A 24,689-nucleotide genomic window follows, 5' to 3' on the forward strand; every position below is an offset into this window, starting at 1 on the left:
GGCGATTAATCGCATTTTATAAAAACTGTAAAATAATCGATGAAACAAAATAATAATCGCAATAATCGATTAATCGAAATAATCGAACAGCCCTAATTCAGCTACCTAGGGTACTCACATACAGCGAGTTTTACCGACCTAGGGTATTCACATACATCGAGTTTTACCGACCTAGGGTATTCATATACAGCGAGTTTCACCGACCTAGGGTATTCACTTACAGCGAGTTTCACCGGTGCTAGTACAAATATAAAGGTATCACGATTTAAGATAATCTTCTCGCGGGAAAATACCGACAACGATAAAAAATGCTAAAAGGCGAATTTATATAGTTGCGTTGACCATGGTTAAATCTTCAACCTGGTATATAAATGGTATAGTTGATAACATTCTCGATTTGTTGCACGGACGGTAACAACCACAGATATATCTGTGGTAACAACCAAGGTTTAATTTTAATATGATTGTAATCAATTGTTACATTCTGTGTTGTAATCACAGCCTTAGACTTGTAATCATAGAATATAAATTAATTTCTTGATAGAAACATACAACACGTGAAGATTTTACTATATCATATAAAGGTATTATCATTTTAACAAAAATATTAGTATATACTATAACTATATTAATATTACATTACTTGATTTGTTTTAGTTATGCTTAGGTAAGTTGAAAGTTCATGGACCTGCTTTATTATAATTATTCTATTGTATTAATATATTAAAATAATTCGAGTTTAATCAATTATTATGCATTCATAGCTTTTACCTATCACATGATTTTTTTAAATAAAAAATTAAGATAGGTAGATATTAAACAACGGTTATAAATCATTGGTATTAAATAGTAAATATGTTAATTTATAATTTTTTATTTCTATATAGATTTTAATAATACAGACTTTTATCGTTTTATCCAATTGATAATTCTGCGATGGGTGGTAAGAAGAAAGGTGGAGGCGGTCATAGTTTTGGTCGTGCGTTAATCAAAGACAGATTTGGTCGTGGTAAAAAGACACTGAATGCTGACTCATTTGTAAGTACAACATTCATTTTTGTTCAGCAGTCAAATTATTTATTTTAAATAATTTGAATAATTATTATATCACAAAATTGTGTTTGATTGATATTCGTGAGAAATAATTTTTTATATATTTTATAATAGCTTCACACATCTGATTTAGCTGACGGATATGACTGGGGAAGACTCAATTTGCAGTCTGTGACAGAACAGAGTTCTTTTGAAGAGTTTTTGTCCACAGCTGAATTGGCTGGAACTGAATTTACAGTGAGTAACCATGATTAAGTATAAATTATTTTATTTAATATTCATATCTATATATCTATTGTTACTGTAATTTATCACTTATGTATCTAGGCTGAAAAATTAAATGTTGAATTTGTGCCTGAAAGTCGAATGGTTGGTACTTTAACTGATGAAGAACGGTCAAAGATTGAAAAGTCCCATAAGGAGTTTAAACATTTTATTAAAATTCCTCGAAGGTATGATCTAATATATATTTTAAGCAAATATACCTATTACATTTATTTTATTCTTAAATTTATAGACCCCAGTGGGATGACAAAACTACTGCCGAAGACTTAGAATCAAAAGAAAGACAAAACTTCTTAGAATGGCGTCGTAAATTGGCCGAACTTCAAGAAGAACATGGCCTGGTGTTAACTCCCTATGAAAAAAACTTGGGCTTTTGGAGACAGCTCTGGAGAGTTGTTGAGAGAAGTGATGTATTAGTTCAGATTGTAGATGCTCGCAACCCATTATTATTCTATTGTGAAGACTTAGAGAAATATACAAAAGAAGTGGATACAAATAAAACTAATTTATTGTTGTTGAACAAATCTGACTTGTTGACTGTTCAACAACGTAAATACTGGGCAAAATATTTTGACTCTAGAGCTATTACAGTAGCTTTTTATTCTGCTAAGCAAAGTGAAGAAACTATTGAAGAAGGGAATGAAGATGCTAATGAAACGGTTTGTAAACTACTTTTTGATCTGTTTGTTTCTGTTTTGTATACTTTTGTTATTTCATTTAGGATGAAAAAGTAGACGAAGAAGAAGATGATGATGAAGAAGAAGATGAAGATGAAGAGTGGAACAGTTCAGATTATGAAACCGACGAAGAAGAAGAAGTAATTGGAGATGTAGATGGTAAATTATTTTATTTTTGTTAAAACCATTTTACTAAAATTGTTTAAATTTTTTATGTTTAGATGAATGTCCTAGGTTTAAAAATTCTTCAAAGCTATTAACAAAAGAACAATTAATCACTCTCTTTAAAACAATTCATGGAAATAATAAACGTTTATCAGATGAATTAGTTACTGTTGGATTAGTTGGTTATCCAAATGTCGGTAAAAGTTCTACAATTAATACGCTTCTTGTTAATAAGAAAGTGTCAGTATCTTCTACTCCGGGAAAAACAAAACATTTTCAGGTATTATATTTACCACAGTTCACGAAATTAGCTTATTACATTATAAAATAACTTTACGAGTCTTTCTATAGTTTTGATGTACTAGGATTGAGGAAGATTGTATTAATATTGATTTATTATTGATTTATTTTCAGACACTTTTTGTTGACAAGGAATTGATGTTATGCGATTGTCCTGGTTTGGTTATGCCTAGTTTTGTATTTACAAAAGCTGACCTTATTATAAATGGTATTCTTCCCATCGACCAGATGCGGGATCACAGGCCACCTGTAAATATAATCTGTTCGCAAATACCAAAACATATACTAGAAGATCAGTTTAGTATTATGGTGACAAAACCATTAGAAGGCGAAGATCCCAATCGACCACCCACAGCTGATGAATTTCTCAATGCTTATGCATGTAATCTAATTACCAATTAATTTTTGGTGAAATATATAATATAACATTTGTGTATTTTATATTAACCAATTTTAGGTAGTCGAGGATATATGACAGCTAACGGACAACCAGATGGTTCTAGAGCAGCTCGCGTGATACTTAAACATTATGTTAATGGACGATTATTGTTTTGTATTGCTCCACCAGGAGTTGATCAGAAAAAATTTCATTCATTCCCACCACCTGATGAAAATCGCGCAACAAAAACATTTACACCATTTGAAAACATTCTTCTCAAGGTTCATTTAAAAAAAATATATATTTAAAAAAATATATTATTAATCACACTCAAACACTGTTTTTCAGCCAAATGTTGCATCTGGTTCGGATTTAGACAATATGTTTTTTAAAAAAACAACCATGGGCGCACACAGTAAAGGCATGAAAAAGATTGATATAATGGGCAGTATTAATAAGTATGTTGTAAGTAACTTATTATATTTGTTTATTTAATGAATTTTCTTTATCCTATAGTCAAGCTCAACAAAATACATCCAAACCATGGAAAAACCATAAAGAAAAAAGGAACAAACACGAAAAGTTGAGACGCCAATTCAGACATCTTGATATTTGAATTTCATTGTTATTTTTAAACAAAATATATTTTATTTGTGATAAGTTACATATAAAATTTAAAAACACCAGAGCATAACTGTTATTTTTTTTACCTTGTAAAAATTTGTACATTAACTAATGGTTGCCAAAAATATTTGTAAACAATTATTGTTTGTTTTATTTTAAAACCTATCCAATAAACCTTAATGTTTTAACACTGTTGATTTTCAATCATCAACCTTATCTTTTGTCTGTATATTTTGTGTTCTAATTAATTTGTCAAGAACTAGTTCCCAATTAAGTATCGGTCTTTTTTTTCATCTATGCATTGTTTTATTTTTAAAGGGTTAAGTAGGTAAATATTATTATTATTTATTTCCTTAATTTTGATCCTTACTTTGATTAGTTTCTTTATTTCTTATTAACTTTCAATGATTTTACAGTCTATATAAAAATAATATTAATAAGTACATTATGTATGCATGAACTTATAAAGATATTAGCAAATTAAACTTATAAATTTATGATTATTGATTACATGTATTTATAGTGAAATACAACTACATTTTCTAAAAGAATTTTCACTTTTGCTTCTATGTTAGCCATTAGGAATGGATTTAAATCCAAAGTCTAAACAAAAATATTTAATAATAGCTTTGTTTAATCAAAATATTTTTTATATTTAATTATTGATAAAAAATGTTAATTTAAGTTATAGTGGAAAGTTAATAGCTTTTAATTTTTAGGCCTGGCTTTAAACACAATCAATGCGTGCTATGGCACAAGCTTCAAAATCAGAAGGGCGCTTATAAGATGTTAAAATTAAATCAAACAGAGAGTTGTCAAAATAAATCTTACATTTGACATTAAGAGTTAAAGCCAGCTGTGGTAAGTTTTTAAAATAATCAGAAAACAATAAAAATCATTTAAAATAAATTATTGATAAATATAAATTATTTTACATTTGAGTATCTAATGTAAAAATTTATACTTCAATCAATTATAAAAAATTGTATGTAGGTAGCACAAAACACTTGGTTTAATACTTTAATATAATATAGTAATAAAAATAACTCGTGAGAATTTTTATAGTAGATTTTGAGTGTTAGAAATATTAAAATTTTATATAAAAATTCAAATTTTTAACGATTGTAGACAAATAAAATTGTGATTATAAATTTCGTAAAAAATTTTAATTACGCAAGTCTAAAAACAATTTGCATTATACCTTTGCCCTCACAATAATGTCACTGCTAATACTAATGCCTTTTAGTATGCAACTTATACAATAATTGTATTCATTTATGCATAAAAAAACAAAACATGTTTTTAATTTGCATTTAAGTTAGTATTGATAAACAGTAGTTATAATTCATAAGCAGCGGTAGTTAGGTTTTTAGCTATTTTAAATAAGGATTTTTGTGATATTATGTTGGCAATGTCAGCTTTGCAAAAATAAACTTTTTTTATTATTATTTTGATGTGGAAAAATTATTGTTCCAAAGTTGGTGTAACTGATTTCTCTAAATTTAATTTGGTGATATCTCACTGTTATCAAAATTGGGAAAACTGTATCAGCCCCATAGTGTCAATTATTTTGCTTTGGTATTTCCGAGTTCAATAGGAGTGTGTGATTAATGATTATTGATTTATTCAATTTATTGATTTGTATCTTTATCGGCAAAAATCGATAGACATTAAATTTACATTATTAATTTGTTGACGAAACATGATATGTAAGATGCCGATAGCTGAAGAAACGTTGTCTATATCTGATGTAATTGTTCAACTCCAAGACTACAGTCCCACTGTAAGAATTTAACATTACCTAAAAAATTGCTATTAATAACTGTTTTAAATATTAATTTTATTTTATTTACAGATACCTGATTCTATTACGTCATCTATATGCTCAGAAGCTGGATTCGAAACTAACGACCCTAGAATGTAAGTTCATGAGTACATGGAACATTGATATTAACCTTAAGATACGGCCCCATTTTGTGATTTTATGATTTTATTGAAACTATAGAATAACTATGACAAGGCCGCACTGAGAATGTTTCGTGTTTTCTGTTTTACAATAAATAGTTTGTTTTTTTTTGCGATTAATTGCTTTAGGTCCCCATAAAATTGTAAAAATCGCTGGACTGGACATTATCGCTCACGTCACAAAATCACGTTTAGTGGGGCCATACCTATAGAACGCTTATCTTACTTATACCTTTATATTGCTTATCATTTGTTACATCAATAAATCTTATAAGAAATTCATTACATGTATATACCAGTAGTCCAAACCAGCAATTCTCAACCCTGGAGTTACCAATAAATAGTAAAACATAAATAATATTGCTAACTTGGTTATACATAAAAGAGCAAGTCTGTATAGTTAAAAATAAAAATATCATATGAGTGACATGGGGGTCCTGACCTCAAAAAGGTTAAAAATCACTGATCTAAACAATATTGTTAGCCTTACAGTATGGATAATAGTATGCAATAAATATGCTAAAATATTAATATTCATTGAATATCAATGAATGATAAGCATACTAAATTTAAATAGGTAGTAGGTATCTATTATTATATTGGTAGTCAGAAACTGTATAGGTATAATTTATATAAGTGAAATGAACTACCTACCTGTATTCTAAATGCCTTCATGGACTTCTAGATCTTTTTAACTAACCATTTCAAATTTGATGTTGGTAATCTTTAGTCATCAAATTTAAGCACTAGCATTATTCATCACGTATGTAAGTTTTTCACTCTATCTACCGTGCTTTAAAAAAAAAAAATTGAATTGCTCTGTAGTTTAATCAATTTTAATATTGTTAGTTGTCAAGAAATTAAATTTTTGTGAACAAATTAATTAAACATGTGTAAATTTAATTAATGACTTGAGATTTTTAAATCTTTGTAATATTTTTATATACCAACTATGTAATATTATTGAAGCAATATATTATATAGTTGATGATTGTTAGCATATAATAAAAATATAAATAAATATACTCAATCCAGCGAGAAAACACACCTTTTATCGCAATAAATTTGTTTTTTAATCAAAGGCATGCTAGTTAAACTTAAACTTTTGGTTGTTGTGGTAGGAAATTATTATTACTATGTGAATAAAAGTTTAATTAATTTTGGAACAACATTTTTATTTTATTATGTAAGTATTTCAGTTTGATTTTTTCATTTATTTATTCCAACCAAAACTTTAAAAATTATTTAGTAGCTAATATTTTACTATTATCTAACACTGATTCTATTTTGAGTTCAATATAGATGTAAAACAATTTTTTTTGCTTCTTTGTAATAAATTATTTTAATAATGAACTTATAAATATTATTTTAATGAAGATTTCAAGTATATAGAATTTTTAATTTTTAAATTGCAATAAAATAACCAAAAATTTTAATTTAAAGTGAATATACTGTCAGTTTAACAATTAATGATAATTTTTTTAATTTTTTTCAAATATTATATAATAATATATAATAAATAATAATACTTATTATCTGTTAAAATTATAACAGATAAAACCAACTAGATCAGTAGGTAGATCACTGAATATAAAACCAAGCTATAGTTAAATTAATATTGCTCATAATTTATACAAAGTTAATAATTAACAATAGTTAATGCAGTTATACATTTTCAATTATTAATGTTTATATGCATTTATTTATTTTTTTCAGAGTTCGCTTGATATCAATTGCTTCTCAGAAATTTATTGCTGATATTGCCAACGATGCATTGCAACATTGTAAAGTGCGTTTGGCTACCTTGCCAACTAAATCTGGAAAAGTTCCTAAAGACCGTAAATTCACATTAACCATGGAAGATTTAGCACCAGCACTCAACGAATATGGAATTATTGTTCGAAAGCCTCCATATTTTGTCTAAGTTTTCTATTTATTTGTACTTAATTAAAAATATTCTACTCATCACTATTTTTAATCATTAATTATTAATTGAAAAATTGTATACCATTTTCTGTGGTATAATTATAAAGATTTTCTTTATCTATCACATATTTTATTTAACTATGTGCTAATAATTTGAAAATAAAATAAACTTCTAATTATTACATTATTTTTTTTTTTAAATAAATAAATAAAATTAATTAATTAATTTTATATACATAAATATATTATATACTTCAATATTCATTGAAAAGTAAAAATGATACAATACAATCATACTATAAGGATATACAATATCAATCAAAAAATCTGTAACTCATTAATGTTTCAATAATGAAGAACATCATTTACTTTAAAACAAAGCAATGTAAAATAGCATAGTGATTATTATTCATCAAAAAGGATTTTTTATGTATCTTTGTCTGTTTGTAACTGACTTTCTAAATACATAAGGTTTTTAGACACAGTATTTTAAATTCTTCATACTATTTTATTTCCAGATTAGTTTTAGTTTATATTTTATTACTGGATAAAATATGTACTAATGAACTTCTGGGTATCAAACTTTATTAATGTATACAAATAAGCCTAATAGCTTTTATATTTTTAAAATATTTGGAATCAAATACTTGTGAAAATTATTTAAAACATAATTTCAGTAACTAATATAAATATATTTAACAAGTGTTTGAATACTTTATGACACTGAATGTATTGATAATTACTACAAATTATTTTATAACTCAATACTCTATAATTTATAGTATAATCTATTTTTTAAAAGCCTTGCATAGTATCGACATATTTTTTAACATTTTGCATAGACCAACAATAAATACTCATCATAATGGGATATTGCACAATTGAACATTTAAATGATTAGTGTTTATACTTATTGGCAGTTATATATTCTCGTATAGGTACCTAATACTTCAGTACACTGTCATAACAAAACTCACGTCTCACATTGTACAATAATGTTGAGGCATTAAACTCATTAAGAAAAAACCTACGATGTGTATGGAATAAATGAAAAATGATGTTTAGTTCCTCGAAAGAAGTCCATAAAATAAGAAATAATACGGCGAAGGTCAGGCGCAAATACGCACAATGTATTATTGATCGTTGGAATTGTGCCTGCTAGAGTATAGTATTTTCGTTCTATAAACAGTACATAAAGATAAAACCATCGCTCATCAGTATTTGTGCTAAAAAAAAAAAAACTTACGATATACGTAAAGCTCGAAAACAACTCGTGGCGCTTGGCAACTGCTGCTTTACAGGGTGGAATTTGTAACGCGTGGGATGCTATTTTTATTTCCATTATACCGATCTGTGTCTGTCAAAAAAAATATGGATGAGCCTATGATATGATGCATCGTTTTACGTGACTAATTAATCATAGAAATAGTAGAGGCCGTCATTAAATAAAATGGATAAAAATAGCCAAAAGCGTAATTTACAAACATTATAAAACATGATCGTTTAGTCGATTGTTGACTATAGTATCCACGTTTAGTGTTACAGTTCAATTCAGTTAATTAACAAAATTTTCAGATTATATTTTTGACACCTATATCTGTTTTCCATCTGCATATATGGGCGTTACGGTCTGAATCTATAGATCAAACTACAAATGCCATAAAAGCTTTTCATTCACATTTTAAAAATAATTTTTTATATCACATTCAAATATTTATAATTTTTTAAACGTTTTATTAACGTTTAATCGGAAGCTTATGTTCAAAATAAAAGCGTAAGAACAGTAAAAGCCAGAAAACGAACTCGAAAAAATTATATTTTCAATGAAATTAAAAAATACGAAGAAGGAAAAAAAATGAGATTTGAATTTGTAAAATCTATGTCTTATTATTTGAAAGAAGTTGTATTTTTACGTTTTGGAAAAATATAATAGTAGAATTCGTTTAAGACGCTTTCCAAGGGACCAGGTAAAAAAACATATATTAAACGAGACATCGTATTACGCGGGAAAATCAGAAAATTGACAAATAAAAATTGAATGTACATAAAATTTTTGTTTGTTTTGCATTTTTAATATTTTTTGAGTAGAGGAAGTTTTCAACTTGATCAAGATTTTGTAGTGTTTCACCTGCATTGTCAGAAGATGCAATTAATCTCCTTAGTTCGTGTACATGATCCAGTGTATTTGTCGCGGGAAGATAACGAGTGATTAGTAGTGTTTGTTAAAAGTTCATCCGTATCCTATGGTATGTACACATTATAGGGTATTCTAAGTCGCGACGCCTTATTGAATCAATAATCATAGGTATTGTACGTTATTGTGATAATTAATTTTATATTGCATAATATCATTGACATATAGCGTCTTATCCGAGAATACGAAACGTATTATCCGGTGTCATTAACACGTTAACCGCTATCAAAATCAAGGGACTCGTAAAAATGAGTGTATTACGCAGGAAACGTATTATGCGAGAACTTCTTAAAAAGATTCTACTGTAGTTTATAAACGTTATATTATACTCATATATTCCTGTATTATACAGTTATGGTCCAATCTCCGGTTTCACTTTAAAAACACGGATTTAATTTGTGCCATTTGTGGCCTAATCTCCGGGTAGTAAAAGGTAAACAAATTACAAATATTATTATTTTTTTCAAGTATATAAAAAGTAACCCAATTACCGACTACCGCCCGCCTATCTATTTAATTTATTAATCATAGTTTTATCGTTCACTGCAAATGTTTAGTTGTTTAGAAATGTTTTTTTATCTCAATATTCAATATTAATTCTCAATAGTTCATGTTTTGTGGAATACTGAATCCAAAATTACTTTCTTTCCGTTTCCTGCTAACAGTGCTAACAATCGTATTAAACAAGTTTAATGGTTCAATTTATAATTAAGTAATTATTGCAATGTATTATATATTAAATATAAAGAGAATCACAAGTCACATTACGAGATAATTTTAGTTCAATGGTTATGTAATTATTACAGTAAAAACAATAAAAAAAATCGTTCAAATAAAAATCTAAAATTTAAAATACATATTATTAAACAAGGCACAACTCATAAAAGTGTAGCGAATTAGCAAAATTACAGCAAGAGGTAACCTAGGGCATCGTGCACTTGGAGTTTAAAGCTTCTACAAGTACATCATAGTGGCATAAAATCGTAACGTCACTGATGCCTATAAAGCTCAAAAACAAGGCCGATTTTTATTTTTATTACAAGTTAACTGTACAGATTTTGTTTTATTGTAATTTTATTGATTTACAATTAACAGCAGTCACACCGTCACACGAACACGTCTTTTTTCTATACTCATTATAAGCAAGCCCGGATTAAGGGGGGGCCAAGGGGGGCACGGTCCCGGGGCCCATTGATTTTGAGGGCCCATCTTTATTTGTAAAATATATGTTTTTAATACATTTAAAATAGTTATAAAGAATTTTTATACTTTTTTTTGTTCTTAATTTTATATCACGAAAAATTACTAAATGATAATAAATATTAAAATTATATTCTAATAATTGATAACGTATATATGGTAATAATTGATATTAGGCATTTTTGATCTATTCGCATAAGGTACCCATATAATTTATATATGATAAGACGTTTTATTGTCCAGTCCATGTTTTTATTATCTAAATATGGAGGCAATATAATTAATCTAACTCTAAAAATAGAATTTTAAGAAGTCCAAAAGAGTATTAAGAATTGTATTTCTACATATAAAAATGATGTTGACTCTTCACTTGAAAATGAAATTATTCAATTTCAAACATTTTTACATTTAAGTAAAGTAACATTTGATGAAAGTGATGCATTTAGTTTATTAAAATGGTTCTACGAAAAATCATTGCAGGAAGTATTCCCAAATATTTTAATTGCTCTTAGGTTATACTTAACTATCCCAGTGGCCAATTGTTCAGCCGAAAGAGCATTTTCCAAATTAACAAGAATAAAAAATAAATATAGAACAAGCCAGACTCAGGAAAATTTAACATCTTTAATGGTATTGTACTCTGAAAATGATATTTTGAAATTGATTGATTTTAATGAAACGATTCAAAAATTCGCTAAAGAAAAAGCAAGGAAAAAAATTTAAGCTATTATTCTTTTTAACTAAAACAAAACAGTGTTTTCTATATTATGTATATAATATTTTAATGTATGTATAATAAATTATTACAAAACATTATTTTTTTTTTTGTACAAGAATTAATAATAATATGAGTATACAGTCTTTAAAATGTAGTGTTAAAATTTTTTGAAGGTAAAGTTGAAAGGGGGCCCACTAAGTGTATGGTGTCCTGGGGCCCAATCCAACCTTAATCCGGGGCTGATTATAAGGTATATGTACTGTAAAAATTATTTGGTATAGGACTTGGAGAAAAAAATCTATCACGAAACCCGATATGCCTACTAACTATCTACATAATATATTGAAAAGCGTTGACGTCTGCTTTACTGCAATAACTTCATTATATTATGTCTGCACCTGCAATAATACTTGGCTCAGACGGACTTTGAGGATTATCGCCGCGACAGTATATTATACGCTTAACTTTTATACAATTCGAGAATTGAACAGTGTCAAATATTTTGCTGTCGGACTCGCATTTTCTCCAACGCAGTGGATCACCGCCACCACCAACGCTGCCGTCGCGGGCAAATGTAAACTCCCCTAAAATTTTGTAAATTCCCCTAAAGACATTTTGCTACCGTATTACACTTACGTAAATTCCCCTAAAAAAATTTAAAACCATTTAGCGTAACCCTGCAGAGGACACCACGTGGAGGCAGCTCTATCTAATTAATAATAATATCATTGTTAATATTAAGTCAATAAAATGCTTATTGATATTAAGATGAGATATTTGTTGAAATAAAAATTGTTTGGTTTTTTTATTTTTCTAATTTAATTCAACTAATATATTTTATCAAAATGTTATTAAAATAACTTAGAATTTTATTAATTTTATCAAATTCATTATTAATTTAACGTATATATATTTTGAATTTACAAAAATAAAATTATTTTAACAAAATGGTTATTATATTGAATGTAACTAAAATATACTTAGTTTAATAATAACGATTATGATTTAATAATTTAATGATAACGAAAAAATATAAATTAATTAATAAAATTTAAATAAGTAATGAAAAAATCGAAATAAAAATGCAAACATTTATGGAAATACATGGTAGCAAAATGTTTTTAGAGGAGTTTACTATTAGGGGAATTTACTATTTCATCTTTTAGGGGAATTTACATTTGCCCGCCGTCGCTGCGGGTCGCGTACCTCTTTCCCCCCCCCCCCATACTACGGTAACTCGAAAACGAGAGCCTGAACAACCGATCGCCGCCTGCGTAATCGAGGTCAGTCGCGGGGAGGCGCATACTGCGTCAGCTACGAGCGACCCGCCGACGGTCGCGCGCCATTATTACGTTATATTCCGTACGCGGGCTTGGCGACGCCGCGGACCTCTGATCCCGCGGAGTACCGTCACGTTACGGTGGCGGCGGTGGGCCTAGTCAACCCGTAGTGCCTTGCAGGCGGCGGCGGCAGCGGCATTGCGCAATCACGACACGCACACGCGCGCGCGGCGCGAACACAGCACCGTGCCCCCCCTGCGCACGCACGCGCGCGCGCGCCGACCGGCCGCACACACCGTGGCCATCCCCCGTGGCGGACGCGCGCCGCGTAGTGTCTGCAACACAAGTGTACACGAGTGCCGGGCCAGCGCGCGCGTAACGCTCGAGACGATACAATGCGGCGCCCGTGACCGCGGACCGCCAGCCGCCGGGTCGGCCACGGACGCTACGACGACGGCCGCATGGCGCCCAACAAGAGCAGCGGCGGCAGTAGGCCCATATTCGAACTCGCCGTGAGTACAACATTATTGTTTTCGTAGCGCATAGGTGTAGGTACCATGTGGGGCCGGCCTAGGTCGTGCGAGTGTGTCGCAGGTGACGCCGACCGACTGTCGTTGTATTATAAAATTAGGCTACAGCCTACTTGCGTCCCAGAGTTGTACACTTGCGCCCCGAGGGATATGGACAGATGCGCCCGAAAGATGAGGTACTACCTGCCGATTTATAGCCCATATGCGCCCATTTCGTATGCAACGTTGCCGTTGTGATAGGTTAGGTTGATATATTAGGTGATATATAATAAAAAAAAAAGTATATAAAAAATATTTCATGATAAGTTAATATAATAATGTAATAATAAGTCAATATTTATATTAAAAAAATGTTGAAAAAATTTAAATAAAAATTAATAATGTTGATTTTTTTCACACATATATAATAAAAAAAAGTATATAACATTAGTAATTGGAGGATGAGGTGAATACAATTGTGCATTAAAATGTTTGTGGAAATACTCGGCAGTCGGCACAATTTGTTATTCGTGGTGCTTCAGAAGGAGGTTCAGCCCAAATTGATGGTGGAAATTTACACCCAATAATAATATAATTATACAATATATAGTCCGAAAATTCTGATAAGCATGATAAATTAAAATCGGGCGTTAAATTTTGAATATCGAAAAAAGCATCTTCGACTTCATTCGACGGTAAAAATGGTAATCCGAAGAACATTGTTAACCATTTGGCTATATCGGAAGATTGATCAATATAAAATTTTTTCAGATCTGTAATATATTTTATCTTCCGATACCATGACTGACTCAAGTTAAATCTACATTCCTTTATGGTACTATTTTTTATATTGCTTGTATTCCAGAATACAGTTTGACAACATCGCACGGGTTTAACACATTTTCATTAAAAATATTTCGGGCGGGTTATGATTTCGGGCGCAAGTGGATTATAAGAAAGGTGTGATGGGCGCAAATGGTTTGCACCGATAAATTATAATATATAATACAATATACACGCGTAACGCGTATTACACGACACGCGATGTGTTTGGAAATCGATCCTCTCTATCCTTTGGCGATTTACTTCGTCGGTTCTCGATCGTGTTTTGACGTTTCTTGTGATCAAATAAATAACTAACTAAATTCGCCGCGCAAACCACAACCGCGTGCGAACATATTATTTTCCATTGCGATTTGATCGGTGTTTTTATTAATTGCGTTACGATAAACGATTGTCGTGTACACAAACTTTTCACACACGGCCAAGCGCCCACACTGGATACCCACCCTATGGGGGTATAACTGTATAAGTATAATTATCATAGATAAGTATTAATTCTACAATCCATGTTTAATATGATATCACAAAATTTACTTCGTTCAACCGTTGTAGATTATAAGTGTGCGAATTGGTGCGGAAAAAAAAATTAACCAAAACTCACTTATAATGTCGTTAAAAGTTAAAACTCAACGTATACACTATACAAATAGGAACACGATATATTTTAGGTTTTCCGATGAGCCAACTCATTGATGAACAGAGCTTTTTCAAGAACCAATTATTACATTATATTATTTTACGGTTTGAGGAGCCAATTCTTCGGTCGATTTTAAATTTCCCTATAATAAGTAGGTATACTAGCTGCTGTGCCAGTTGTGGGAATCAACTTGATTGTCACCTAGTATAGAAGTGTAGTAATAGAAATGTTAAAAAATCTTTTCACCAATGACTAAAGTTACATAATTTGTATAAAAGTAGTTTTATTTTTGTCAGCCGTCAATTGAATATTTAATATTCATGTTGACTACCTATATAAATACTAAATGTTCTATAACAGTATAATAGCGTAACGAGTTAAAAATAAAATTATGAAACGAGTTGAGATGAATGGTCATTTACTTTAAGAAGAATAAGACGTTAATAGTTGTAAATTGTAATATTAAGTTAGTGTTTAATTTGATTGTCTTTAACTCATTACTTGAAAATAGATGTATAGTTATATTACTTAATATCTACCTTATTATAATGCGGGGATGAGTACGAGAACTTTTCTTTTATGTGGTTATTTTTTTATAAAGCTAAACTTTATATACTTTACAACCCGATTACGCCAACCCCTCAAATTATGCATGAAAAACGCACGCAATAAAATTTAGCTAGTATATAACCTAAGCTTAACACCATTATATGATATAACCTGTATTTATATAATATATTATATATATATATATATATATATGACAGAACTTTAGAATTTTTTCTTTCCAAACGATATATACTATAACGTGCTTTCGTATATTTTATTACATTATATACACCTTTGTAAGATGTTATATAAATTATAACACATAAATCTTTGACAATAGGTACCATAATAATTATAATATGATATAGGAAGACTCCGTATGAACAATTTTATTAAAACCTGCCCCGGGTCGGTGTAATAAATTATGTATGCGTCACACGTGTGTGAAAATCGGCAACTTGCGTTGAAAGGTTCTTATGTATTATCATATACATAAATGATAAAACCCACACGAGTAGAATATTGCGGAAAAACTTAGCGGCGTGGTGGGCGGTATTTCCGCTGCGGCATGATTGAACACCGTTGTAAGATTGTTAAATGCTTGTCACTCGCGGTAGCCATAAATCATGAGCATTTGCAATGTACTTGTGAATAAAATGTGCCGCTTCAATGACGCGTGTCGGTCGACAGATTCGTGACTAGAGATATTTAATATATATAATTATTATTTAATTATAATATACATGCTCGTCGCTCGATACATAATATCGCGTGCCGTGTATTTAATTTATGTGTATTGATATGTACAGGATGATTCTCTAAACTTGCTCACTCCCATTTTTATTTCATGTACCATTTAAGAAATGAAGAGTGTCCTGTGGCGATAGTGCGATACAAAATACAACATTTAGTTTTTCAAATGAAGACCCTTTTTTAATTGTAAATAATTTATTGGTTAATTTTTCTGAAAATGTTGACGTATCTACCAAATTAAAAATCTGAACTAGTAGATTTTAAGTTATTTAGTTTTGTGTTCTAATGATAATAGGCCTATGATAAAATGATTTTGAATAATATGTCAGCTACTATAATTCTAAAAATTTAAAAATTTAAAAATTTATATTAATCTATTAATATTTATAATTTATAAAAGTGGCTCAAATATTATAAGTACTTAATAAATCTATATTACACCTATTATACATTTTCGTAAAAACATTTTTAAAAACTTTCATAAACGTTTTAGTATATAAACATTTCAATAACTAAAAAACTTCTCGTTTAAATTTGAATTAGATACATCAATACAAATATAGATGTTTATATTACACCAGAATACTCATTTAGTAGTACAAAATATCTTAAGATGATCTTTAAGTATATTTAAACATTCCAATTATTATAATTTGAATGAATTAATTATTAAATGAAAGCTTGCTTGTATTCCTATCGTGTATGTGTATGTTTAAAGTATATATAATAATGTATAAATATTAAGTATATATATACATTGTTGTTTATTATATTATAGTTATTATGTCAATTACGCGTTATTAATATTTTTATGCACATATTTACATATTTTGTGTATTTTAATAACATTATTTTAATCGATATAAGTATTTTGACGTTAATTATGTGCGTTATTTTATGGCCGTGAGGTATGAAATATAATATGGTATTATGTTATACTGACTATTATTAACGACTTAAAACTTATACAACCATTGAAAGTCAGTGGCAATGCAATAATAAACTACAACTTATATCAAGTAGGATATAAAATAAATATGCAACTGAGCACGTGTGTATGGCGTATATTAATATAATAATATACAAATTAAATTAAAGTTTAAAAATTACAGAATTAGAATTTATTGTGTATACTTAGCATTTCTAGTTTTTATATTATCTTGTATTTACGATGTGACCTTTTACCCGTAATAACCGTGTTACGCTGTTACTATATACAAATACGTCATTATGTGGTTGATGTGGGTGGCAAAATCGGACGATTGAGAATTTCTGTCTTGATTAGCCGAATAATTGTGATAAAAATTGAACATTTTTAATGCAAAAAATATTAAAACAGAAAAATTTAATTGTAATAATTTAATTATTTATAAATAATTTGTTATATTTATATATATATTATTAGAATGTTTATTTACATTTTTTCTACACAATCACAATGTATGATTATATACTAACCACTAGGGCTCGGATTTTGTAGCAAAATTAATCCTTAAAAAAAGCATTTTAAGTACCTAGCCAAAAAAGCTATATAATATTTAAAAATATTGAAGATATATTTTGATAAATTTAAATTATTAATTACGTATTTATGTAGGGAATACGGAATAAGACTAGCTAATTAAGCAAATTTCTTTACATAAAACAAATTAATAGAAATAGTTAATTTTTAATTATGAGATTCCTTTTTAGGTACATCTTACATCTAACTATGATATTTAATAGCAAAACAATTATATTTTGTATCAATGTTTTTTGTTATATATACACTTTTATAGAGGTCTATAATATTATAGATTTTGTCTTGGCAGTGGAGTAAAAACGATTTAATGTATTTCTATTGGATTAAGACAAAAATAATTTATTTATAATAAGTTTAAGATTAAAAAACTTTTTAATTATTATGAAGTTATAAAAAAAAAAACAAAATAATTTCTACTTAAATTATAACATTGGCTTAATGGCAAATGTCTGTTTAGGAGCTCTTAATAATAGACTAGAGAGTCTTTTCTGGGCATGGACCAACTACGTCTAAAACAAAGTTTTTGTTTAGGGTCAGTGTATCAATTGCACTCATATTTAAATTTTGAATAATTGACTATATTTAATTATATTATATATCTATACTCACAAAAAATCAATGTGTGTATACATTTATTATATAATTATAACTAGCTAATACATTTTCATTAAGTATTTTAAAACGTTTTGAGCGCAATTGGTAAATTTCCTCTTTTCTAAACCTCTTTATCTAATCTTAACCTGGAAGTATTTAATAACACAATGAAATACATTTTAAACAAATTATTTTACAATGAATTATGTACTAGCCATAATTCATGCCTATGTTTGTAGAAAATGAATTATTAAGTTCATAACTTTCGATCAATTAGAAGAAAGTATTTTAAATAATTCATTATCAACCTAAAAATTGACCTTTTAGATAATTAAAAAATATTAATTCTTAATTTTAAAATAACTCAGGTTTGAAGCGTCTCTAATTTATGATTGAGGTAAAAAAAAATTCAAATAATTTTTAGGTATAACAATAATATTATCTTATAAAAGTTTATTATAATTGTTTTTTAAAATAAAAATAATATAAATTATATTTTTATTATATTTATTAGTCAATTTTTCTGTGTTGTAATTTAGATTTTTGTATTTTTTTATTGTCGTACAATGTAGGTACTAGATAACTAAAAGTTAAAATAATTTAAAATAATTGAATATTCACTTTTTAATCTCATATATTCCGTATTTCCATTACTATTGTTTAGAACGGATTATTGATTTAAGCGCTGTAGGTACTCCTAAACAAAAACTTTTAGTGTTAGCCGTTAGATAATTCGTATCTATTTATTTATTATTTAGAAATTTAGAATAGTGCAATACTAAATATTCGGTTTTGCATCTTAAATAACTGCAACTAGTTTAGTGTCTACCTATGCACTTATAAATAATAATTATTAATTAATAATATAATAATGTTAAAAGGTATTTAAAACAAAAAGATTTTAAAATGTATATAACTTTGAATTGGTACCATATATATTAGTATTTTATTTATCTATACAAATATTATCCACTGTATCTTTTTATAGATATATTGTGTTTGCCTTTAAATGATAAATACATTATACTATAGTTATTATTTAAATATTTAATCCATATTTAAAATATTGTATTTATTATGTTTGACTTAAAAGAATAAATTAAAAATAAAAATGTATAAAATTTCTTATCAAATTCTAAATTTAAAAGACCTTGATAAAACAGAAATAGCCCATATGATGAATTGAGAAACGTATCGAGGTACTTTTGTTATGTTTTAAAAGTATATAAGATCTGAAAAAGCTTTTCTGTGAAACATTGTAAGTTTTTTGTTTTTCGATTTGTCTATTTAAGTGCGTCTACTTAAAATATAGGTTAATATATTTATCATATTTACAATATACTTATATAGTACACGACATACGTATACTGCATATTTATTAATTAATTACTATTAATCAATGGAAATCATATTTAGTAAAATATATTAAAATTTCAGAATAGACACCGTCATGAATAAGCGTTAGCATTAACCGAACAATGTACCTATTAATTTTAATATAATATATTGGAATATATCTTTATCCTATTCAACAACTGGTGATTAATGAAATAAAAAAAATAAAAAAAAAAAATAGTTAATTTCTTTAGTTAATGAATTAAATTCATACTATATTATAAATCATAATAAATAGAAGGACATGATAGGTAGGTAGTGGTTTTTATAATTTTGAGAAAAATAACTTAAATTTTATGATTTATAATTATTTTATTTTGGTTTTGGGATATGGACAACTAAATTTGTTTATATACCTAAAGAAATGTCTACATTTACTACATATTATATCTATATAAATTTATGTACCTATTTATACCAACAATCGGCATATTATTATTTAGATTTTAGAACAAGTTAAATGTTTATTACTGTAGGTTACATCTGTCTTCCATAGGTATTAAACAAAAAATATACTATAATTACAGTCTAGCTATTATAAGTACGGGAAACAATAGTAATGCTCTGAATCAATAAATAACGTTTAATATTTATGTATTATAAGCATAATAGCTATTAAAGTAAAGCTTTAGTACACACACAAAATACCTATTTATTGTCATATTATATTTTTGTACTGTGCAACGGATAATGGAATTTGTTATTAATGATGGAAAATGTTTGATTAATACAAAATACTACAGCTAGTATATGTGTTTTCCAACAATATATTATAGCATCAGTAACGAGGTTGATTTATATTTTGCCTGTCAATATTTAAAAAAGCGATATAGGTTTGTTGTACTCGTCTGAAATATTTTGTATTATATAATAAAAATATGTATAATAACAGTTTTGTACCATTTTTCATAACTGTAAATCGCTGTGATAGTTTTTAATTAAAAATATTTTCATGTTACTTTATCTTTGTTAAGAGACATGATCATCAGGCCAAAGATACCTAATATATTTTGGCAATAGCACCTGTAGGTGTACATATAAAGATGCACATGACACACAGCTTCATAAAAATATTATAAAATAACAAGCACATAGTATAATTTATTTAATGAATTGAAATCAAATTATTTAATAATTACTTTTAAGGAAAATTAAGTGTATTGTAGTATGTTTACAAAATTAACTTATCTCTGAAAACTATACTATAGTATATACGTAATTATAATAGTGTATTGTGTATTCATATACTCTATAATGTATAGGTATGTATATATCTGCAGGACAAATTCAAGAATTTAATGTATTAATTAAGTTTTCGTGTCATATATTTGATAAAAGTAATTACATTAAGGTATATATACCAACAAATTACAATGAAAAATTACAGTAGGTGATATTAACCTACATTGACGTAATGCAACTCGTTTACCCATAACATCACAAATTATTTTTGTTACGTATGTCCTCTATAAATATATTAATATTCCAATACTGATCGCCTTTCAGACTTATAAAGAATAGATATTCGAATATTTGAAAAAGTATTCGAATACTATAATAATACATTTTTTTCTGCTAGTTTTGGTCAGTTTTGGAAGGGCTGGAATTAACAATTATATAGATAATAATTAATACAAACATAATAATTATTATAATATATTTACGAATTGTTATTGCATTATATTTCATTTAATGAATAAAACTAATATTCATGATTTATTATTTGCTCAATTAATAATAGAAAAATGCCATGTTACAAATTTAAAACTATTTTTCTGGTTCAAAAAAAAGTATTTTTTAATGAGTAAACAAATATAAATAAAAGTATTCAAAATACGTATTTGGATACTTATTCAAAAATGTATTTAAAATAGTATTCGAAAACAAAAAAGGTATTTAAATAGTTTTCTTTTAATACATTTATTCGAATACTTTTCAATACTGTTATATTGCATATACATACATTATTTATAAATTATAAACTATTTTTAGAAAACAGTCAAGTTTATTGATTCAATATAATTATAATTAGATATTTAATACTTTTAGCAGAAATATGTTGAATTTGAATTTGATTTATTAGTGAATGCGTTTGACAACGTCCAATCGAAACGATGACCATCAATACATTATATTTGTACTAAGTTGTTCTAAACTCCTAAAGTAAATATCTACTAAATACTAAAGACCTACACTTACCTACTAATTGTGATGTACCTACACATATCTCTAAAACCAACTAATCAATTTTTATGTTAAATAATATTTGAGAACCAATATTACATATTTTATCTACATAAGTAAATAATAATATATATATTACCTAATGTAAGTATGTGTTTTTGGGGTGACTTGGAGTTAGGTGTTGGCTGTCAAATTCATAATATAAACTTCATTATTTAAAAAAAGATATAATTTGAAATATAACACTTTAAGTTCGTATACCCTATACATACATTAATTATACTTAATAAATATTAAATACGTATTTAATACGGATGGTATTATAGTAAGTTAAACAATATATAATATATAATATGTATTACTTATTGTAACTATCGTGGAATATTGCAAAAATTACGAATAGAGAAAAAAATTCGATTTAAGCAATAATCATAGCTTGTATAATATGTAACCAGGTTGTACTGTTGTAAATATCTATATTTATCATTATTTTAATACTATTTAATTTTTTTCTTAATATAATAATAGTATAATATTTATACATTTTTATTTTAAATATGTTAAACACAACTTTATGCGCTATCTGTTGGTGAAAGTACAATATATACTGTAACGAGTAATAACCGGAATTTCGACTTAATACAGAATATTAACACAACTGTAAAGGTATAATATAATATCATAAAATTAATATTTTTGTCATACAAAATAGATTTCTAACTTGAAATTACCATTTTTTAAAAGGCACTAAATCTTTATTTTATGTGCATAAAGAATTGAGAGTAACTAAAGATTGTATTTTTAATAAGATATCTTCAAAAATATGTTTTTTTTCTAATATAATATAATATGGGTATAGTTGCGTAGATATTCTTGAATATAGGTACCTTATGCCTATATTGTATACTGTTATATTTCTATGTTTAATATTAGTTTTAAAATTTTGCTAGTTATAAAATATTATATTATATCAATTAAAATCATTATTTTTCAAACTGGGGTTATAACCTTATAACTTACAACTGTTACAAGACAAAAATAAATGGTAGGTATTACCATTGAGTATTTATAGTACTATACATACTCAATGGTATTACTTATAGTTGTATTTATGATTTATGCACCAAACCTTACAGTAAGTAGGTAACTAAACAAAGAATTATTTTTTAAATTTTGTATTAGGTACTTACTATCTAAAATAATATTCAAACTATATGGACTGTAAATAATGGGGAAATTGGAAAAAAAGCGTAGGTATGTAGTAAAGATATAATCCGATTATTCATGAGCTACTATTTTTAAAATAGCAAAAGACACGAGAGATACATATTATGTTAATTAAAATTACCGGTATTAATGTAATTTAGTTTTAACACAGATAGTTTTTTAACTCTTTTACACGAGTTTTGTTGCTATTATGAAAATAATACCTACTTACCAACGTTATCGTTTAAAATTAAATGTATACCTAATATTTGAAATTAAACGTTTTACATTTTAGATAGGTACCTACCTATTTATTATTTTCCGTGTTTGGTGTAACTTGTTATCGGATAATGTTATTTATTTACTTTGTTGGTTTATGATGTATGCACATTGTGTATGTTTAAAATAGAAACTATGATTTTAAATGTACATATTATGAAAATTAATATAGGAAATTTAATGTCAAATGTTTATTTACATTTTGAATTTTGTTACAATAGTCAATAGCTTACTGCACAAGTGCACAACCGGCTTTTAATTTCATAAGTAGGTACCTAGTCGGAGGATACACTTAATAATATGCACACATGATGTATAACGATATACATGTTACTGACGCGTCATTTATGCCTCACTCTGCGATTTTTGCTTAGGTCAGAAGAATACAGGAACGTAGAGACGTAGAGTACGAATATATACAAATCATTGATATAGCTAATCAGTCGAGTTTTGTTCGTGAAATAGAGACAACAGTCATCTCTATATTTTTAAGCAATATATCTAATTTGATTTTCTATAGGTATAATAACGTACCTTATAGATAAATCATTCGATCGTTTCAACTCGTACTCCGCTACACCTGTGATCTTCAAAATACTACCCTCAAGAACAGGGTTACTCAGGTGATAGTGTACTATATAATTATATTAATGTTTAGTCATATGAATAAACCTTGTAAGTTGTAATACGTTGTTATAATATCGTTTCTATTGTGTTAGTTTATGAACGCAGGTCATAAGTTTTTAGGACCTGTAAAGTATAACTCAGAAAACTTTATTTGTATTAATTCAACAGACAACAACCCGATCCTTAAGATCAGTTCATATAGTGGGAATAGCTAACCAACTATTCCTTAACTGAATAGAATTAGATATAAATATCGACAACCACTTGGTTTTAATATACGGGTAAGTGTGTTGCAATTTGGGGGAGGCGCCGAGCAATTTAGTCCCCAAGATTGTTCATAATTACACTAGCACAATAACATTGATTTTAATATTAATGTAATTAACGTCTTTGTTTGTTTGATGATAATATTTAATTTTTAATCTATATCGGGAAAACTTAAATTAATTTAAACAATTATATATTTATAAAAACTTATTTATTTAGCAAATGTTTAAATATTATTTTAAAAGATCGGATAATAATCAAACCATTCATATTTCCCAACGTACCTACTTGGTTAATTTTAAACTTAGATAAGTCGATAGATGTAAGATAGGAGTGTTGCAGATGCAATTGTTGGAGTACTTTACTTTAACTTATACTCAGCACATAAACATAAATACCTATATACATTTTTTATAATTGCAATGGCTGGATTCGGGGTATTTTAATCTGTCGAACTGTTGAAGTGCAAAAACATAATTATTGATGAGTAAAATAGTGAAATGTATACTTCTTATAAAAGCTTATAATATTATAACTTTAGTATCATATAACTTAAAT

The 24,689-nt window shown here is 27.5% G+C and overlaps 3 protein-coding genes across 3 annotated transcripts in view; all 3 read left to right on the plus strand.

Moving 5' to 3' along the window:
• Positions 1-581: 581 nt before the first annotated feature.
• Positions 582-3,475, plus strand: LOC112603015 (large subunit GTPase 1 homolog). Its single transcript, XM_025351421.1, has 11 exons — positions 582-667; positions 888-1,038; positions 1,168-1,290; positions 1,381-1,505; positions 1,571-1,997; positions 2,060-2,174; positions 2,237-2,460; positions 2,595-2,862; positions 2,938-3,140; positions 3,208-3,317; positions 3,376-3,475. Exons 2-11 carry the CDS (start codon positions 937-939, stop codon positions 3,473-3,475), a joined length of 1,797 nt encoding a protein of 598 aa, XP_025207206.1. The 5' UTR covers positions 582-667; positions 888-936.
• A 1,525-nt stretch (positions 3,476-5,000) lies between these two features.
• Positions 5,001-7,416, plus strand: LOC112603148 (transcription initiation factor TFIID subunit 10). Its single transcript, XM_025351593.1, has 3 exons — positions 5,001-5,266; positions 5,339-5,403; positions 7,165-7,416. Exons 1-3 carry the CDS (start codon positions 5,186-5,188, stop codon positions 7,370-7,372), a joined length of 354 nt encoding a protein of 117 aa, XP_025207378.1. The 5' UTR covers positions 5,001-5,185; the 3' UTR covers positions 7,373-7,416.
• A 5,709-nt stretch (positions 7,417-13,125) lies between these two features.
• The window catches only part of LOC112603314, a 63,771-nt gene continuing 52,207 nt past the window's right edge, over positions 13,126-24,689 (plus strand). Inside the window, exon 1 of the mRNA XM_025351832.1 lies at positions 13,126-13,278. Coding sequence (XP_025207617.1) covers positions 13,228-13,278 — 51 coding nt within the window. The 5' untranslated portion in view covers positions 13,126-13,227. The remainder of the gene's footprint in view (positions 13,279-24,689) is intronic.

Source organism: Melanaphis sacchari, unplaced genomic scaffold (assembly GCF_002803265.2).
Source record: "Melanaphis sacchari strain LSU unplaced genomic scaffold, SCAv2.0 Contig105_pilon_pilon, whole genome shotgun sequence".
NCBI classification, from domain to species: Eukaryota; Metazoa; Arthropoda; class Insecta; order Hemiptera; family Aphididae; genus Melanaphis; species Melanaphis sacchari.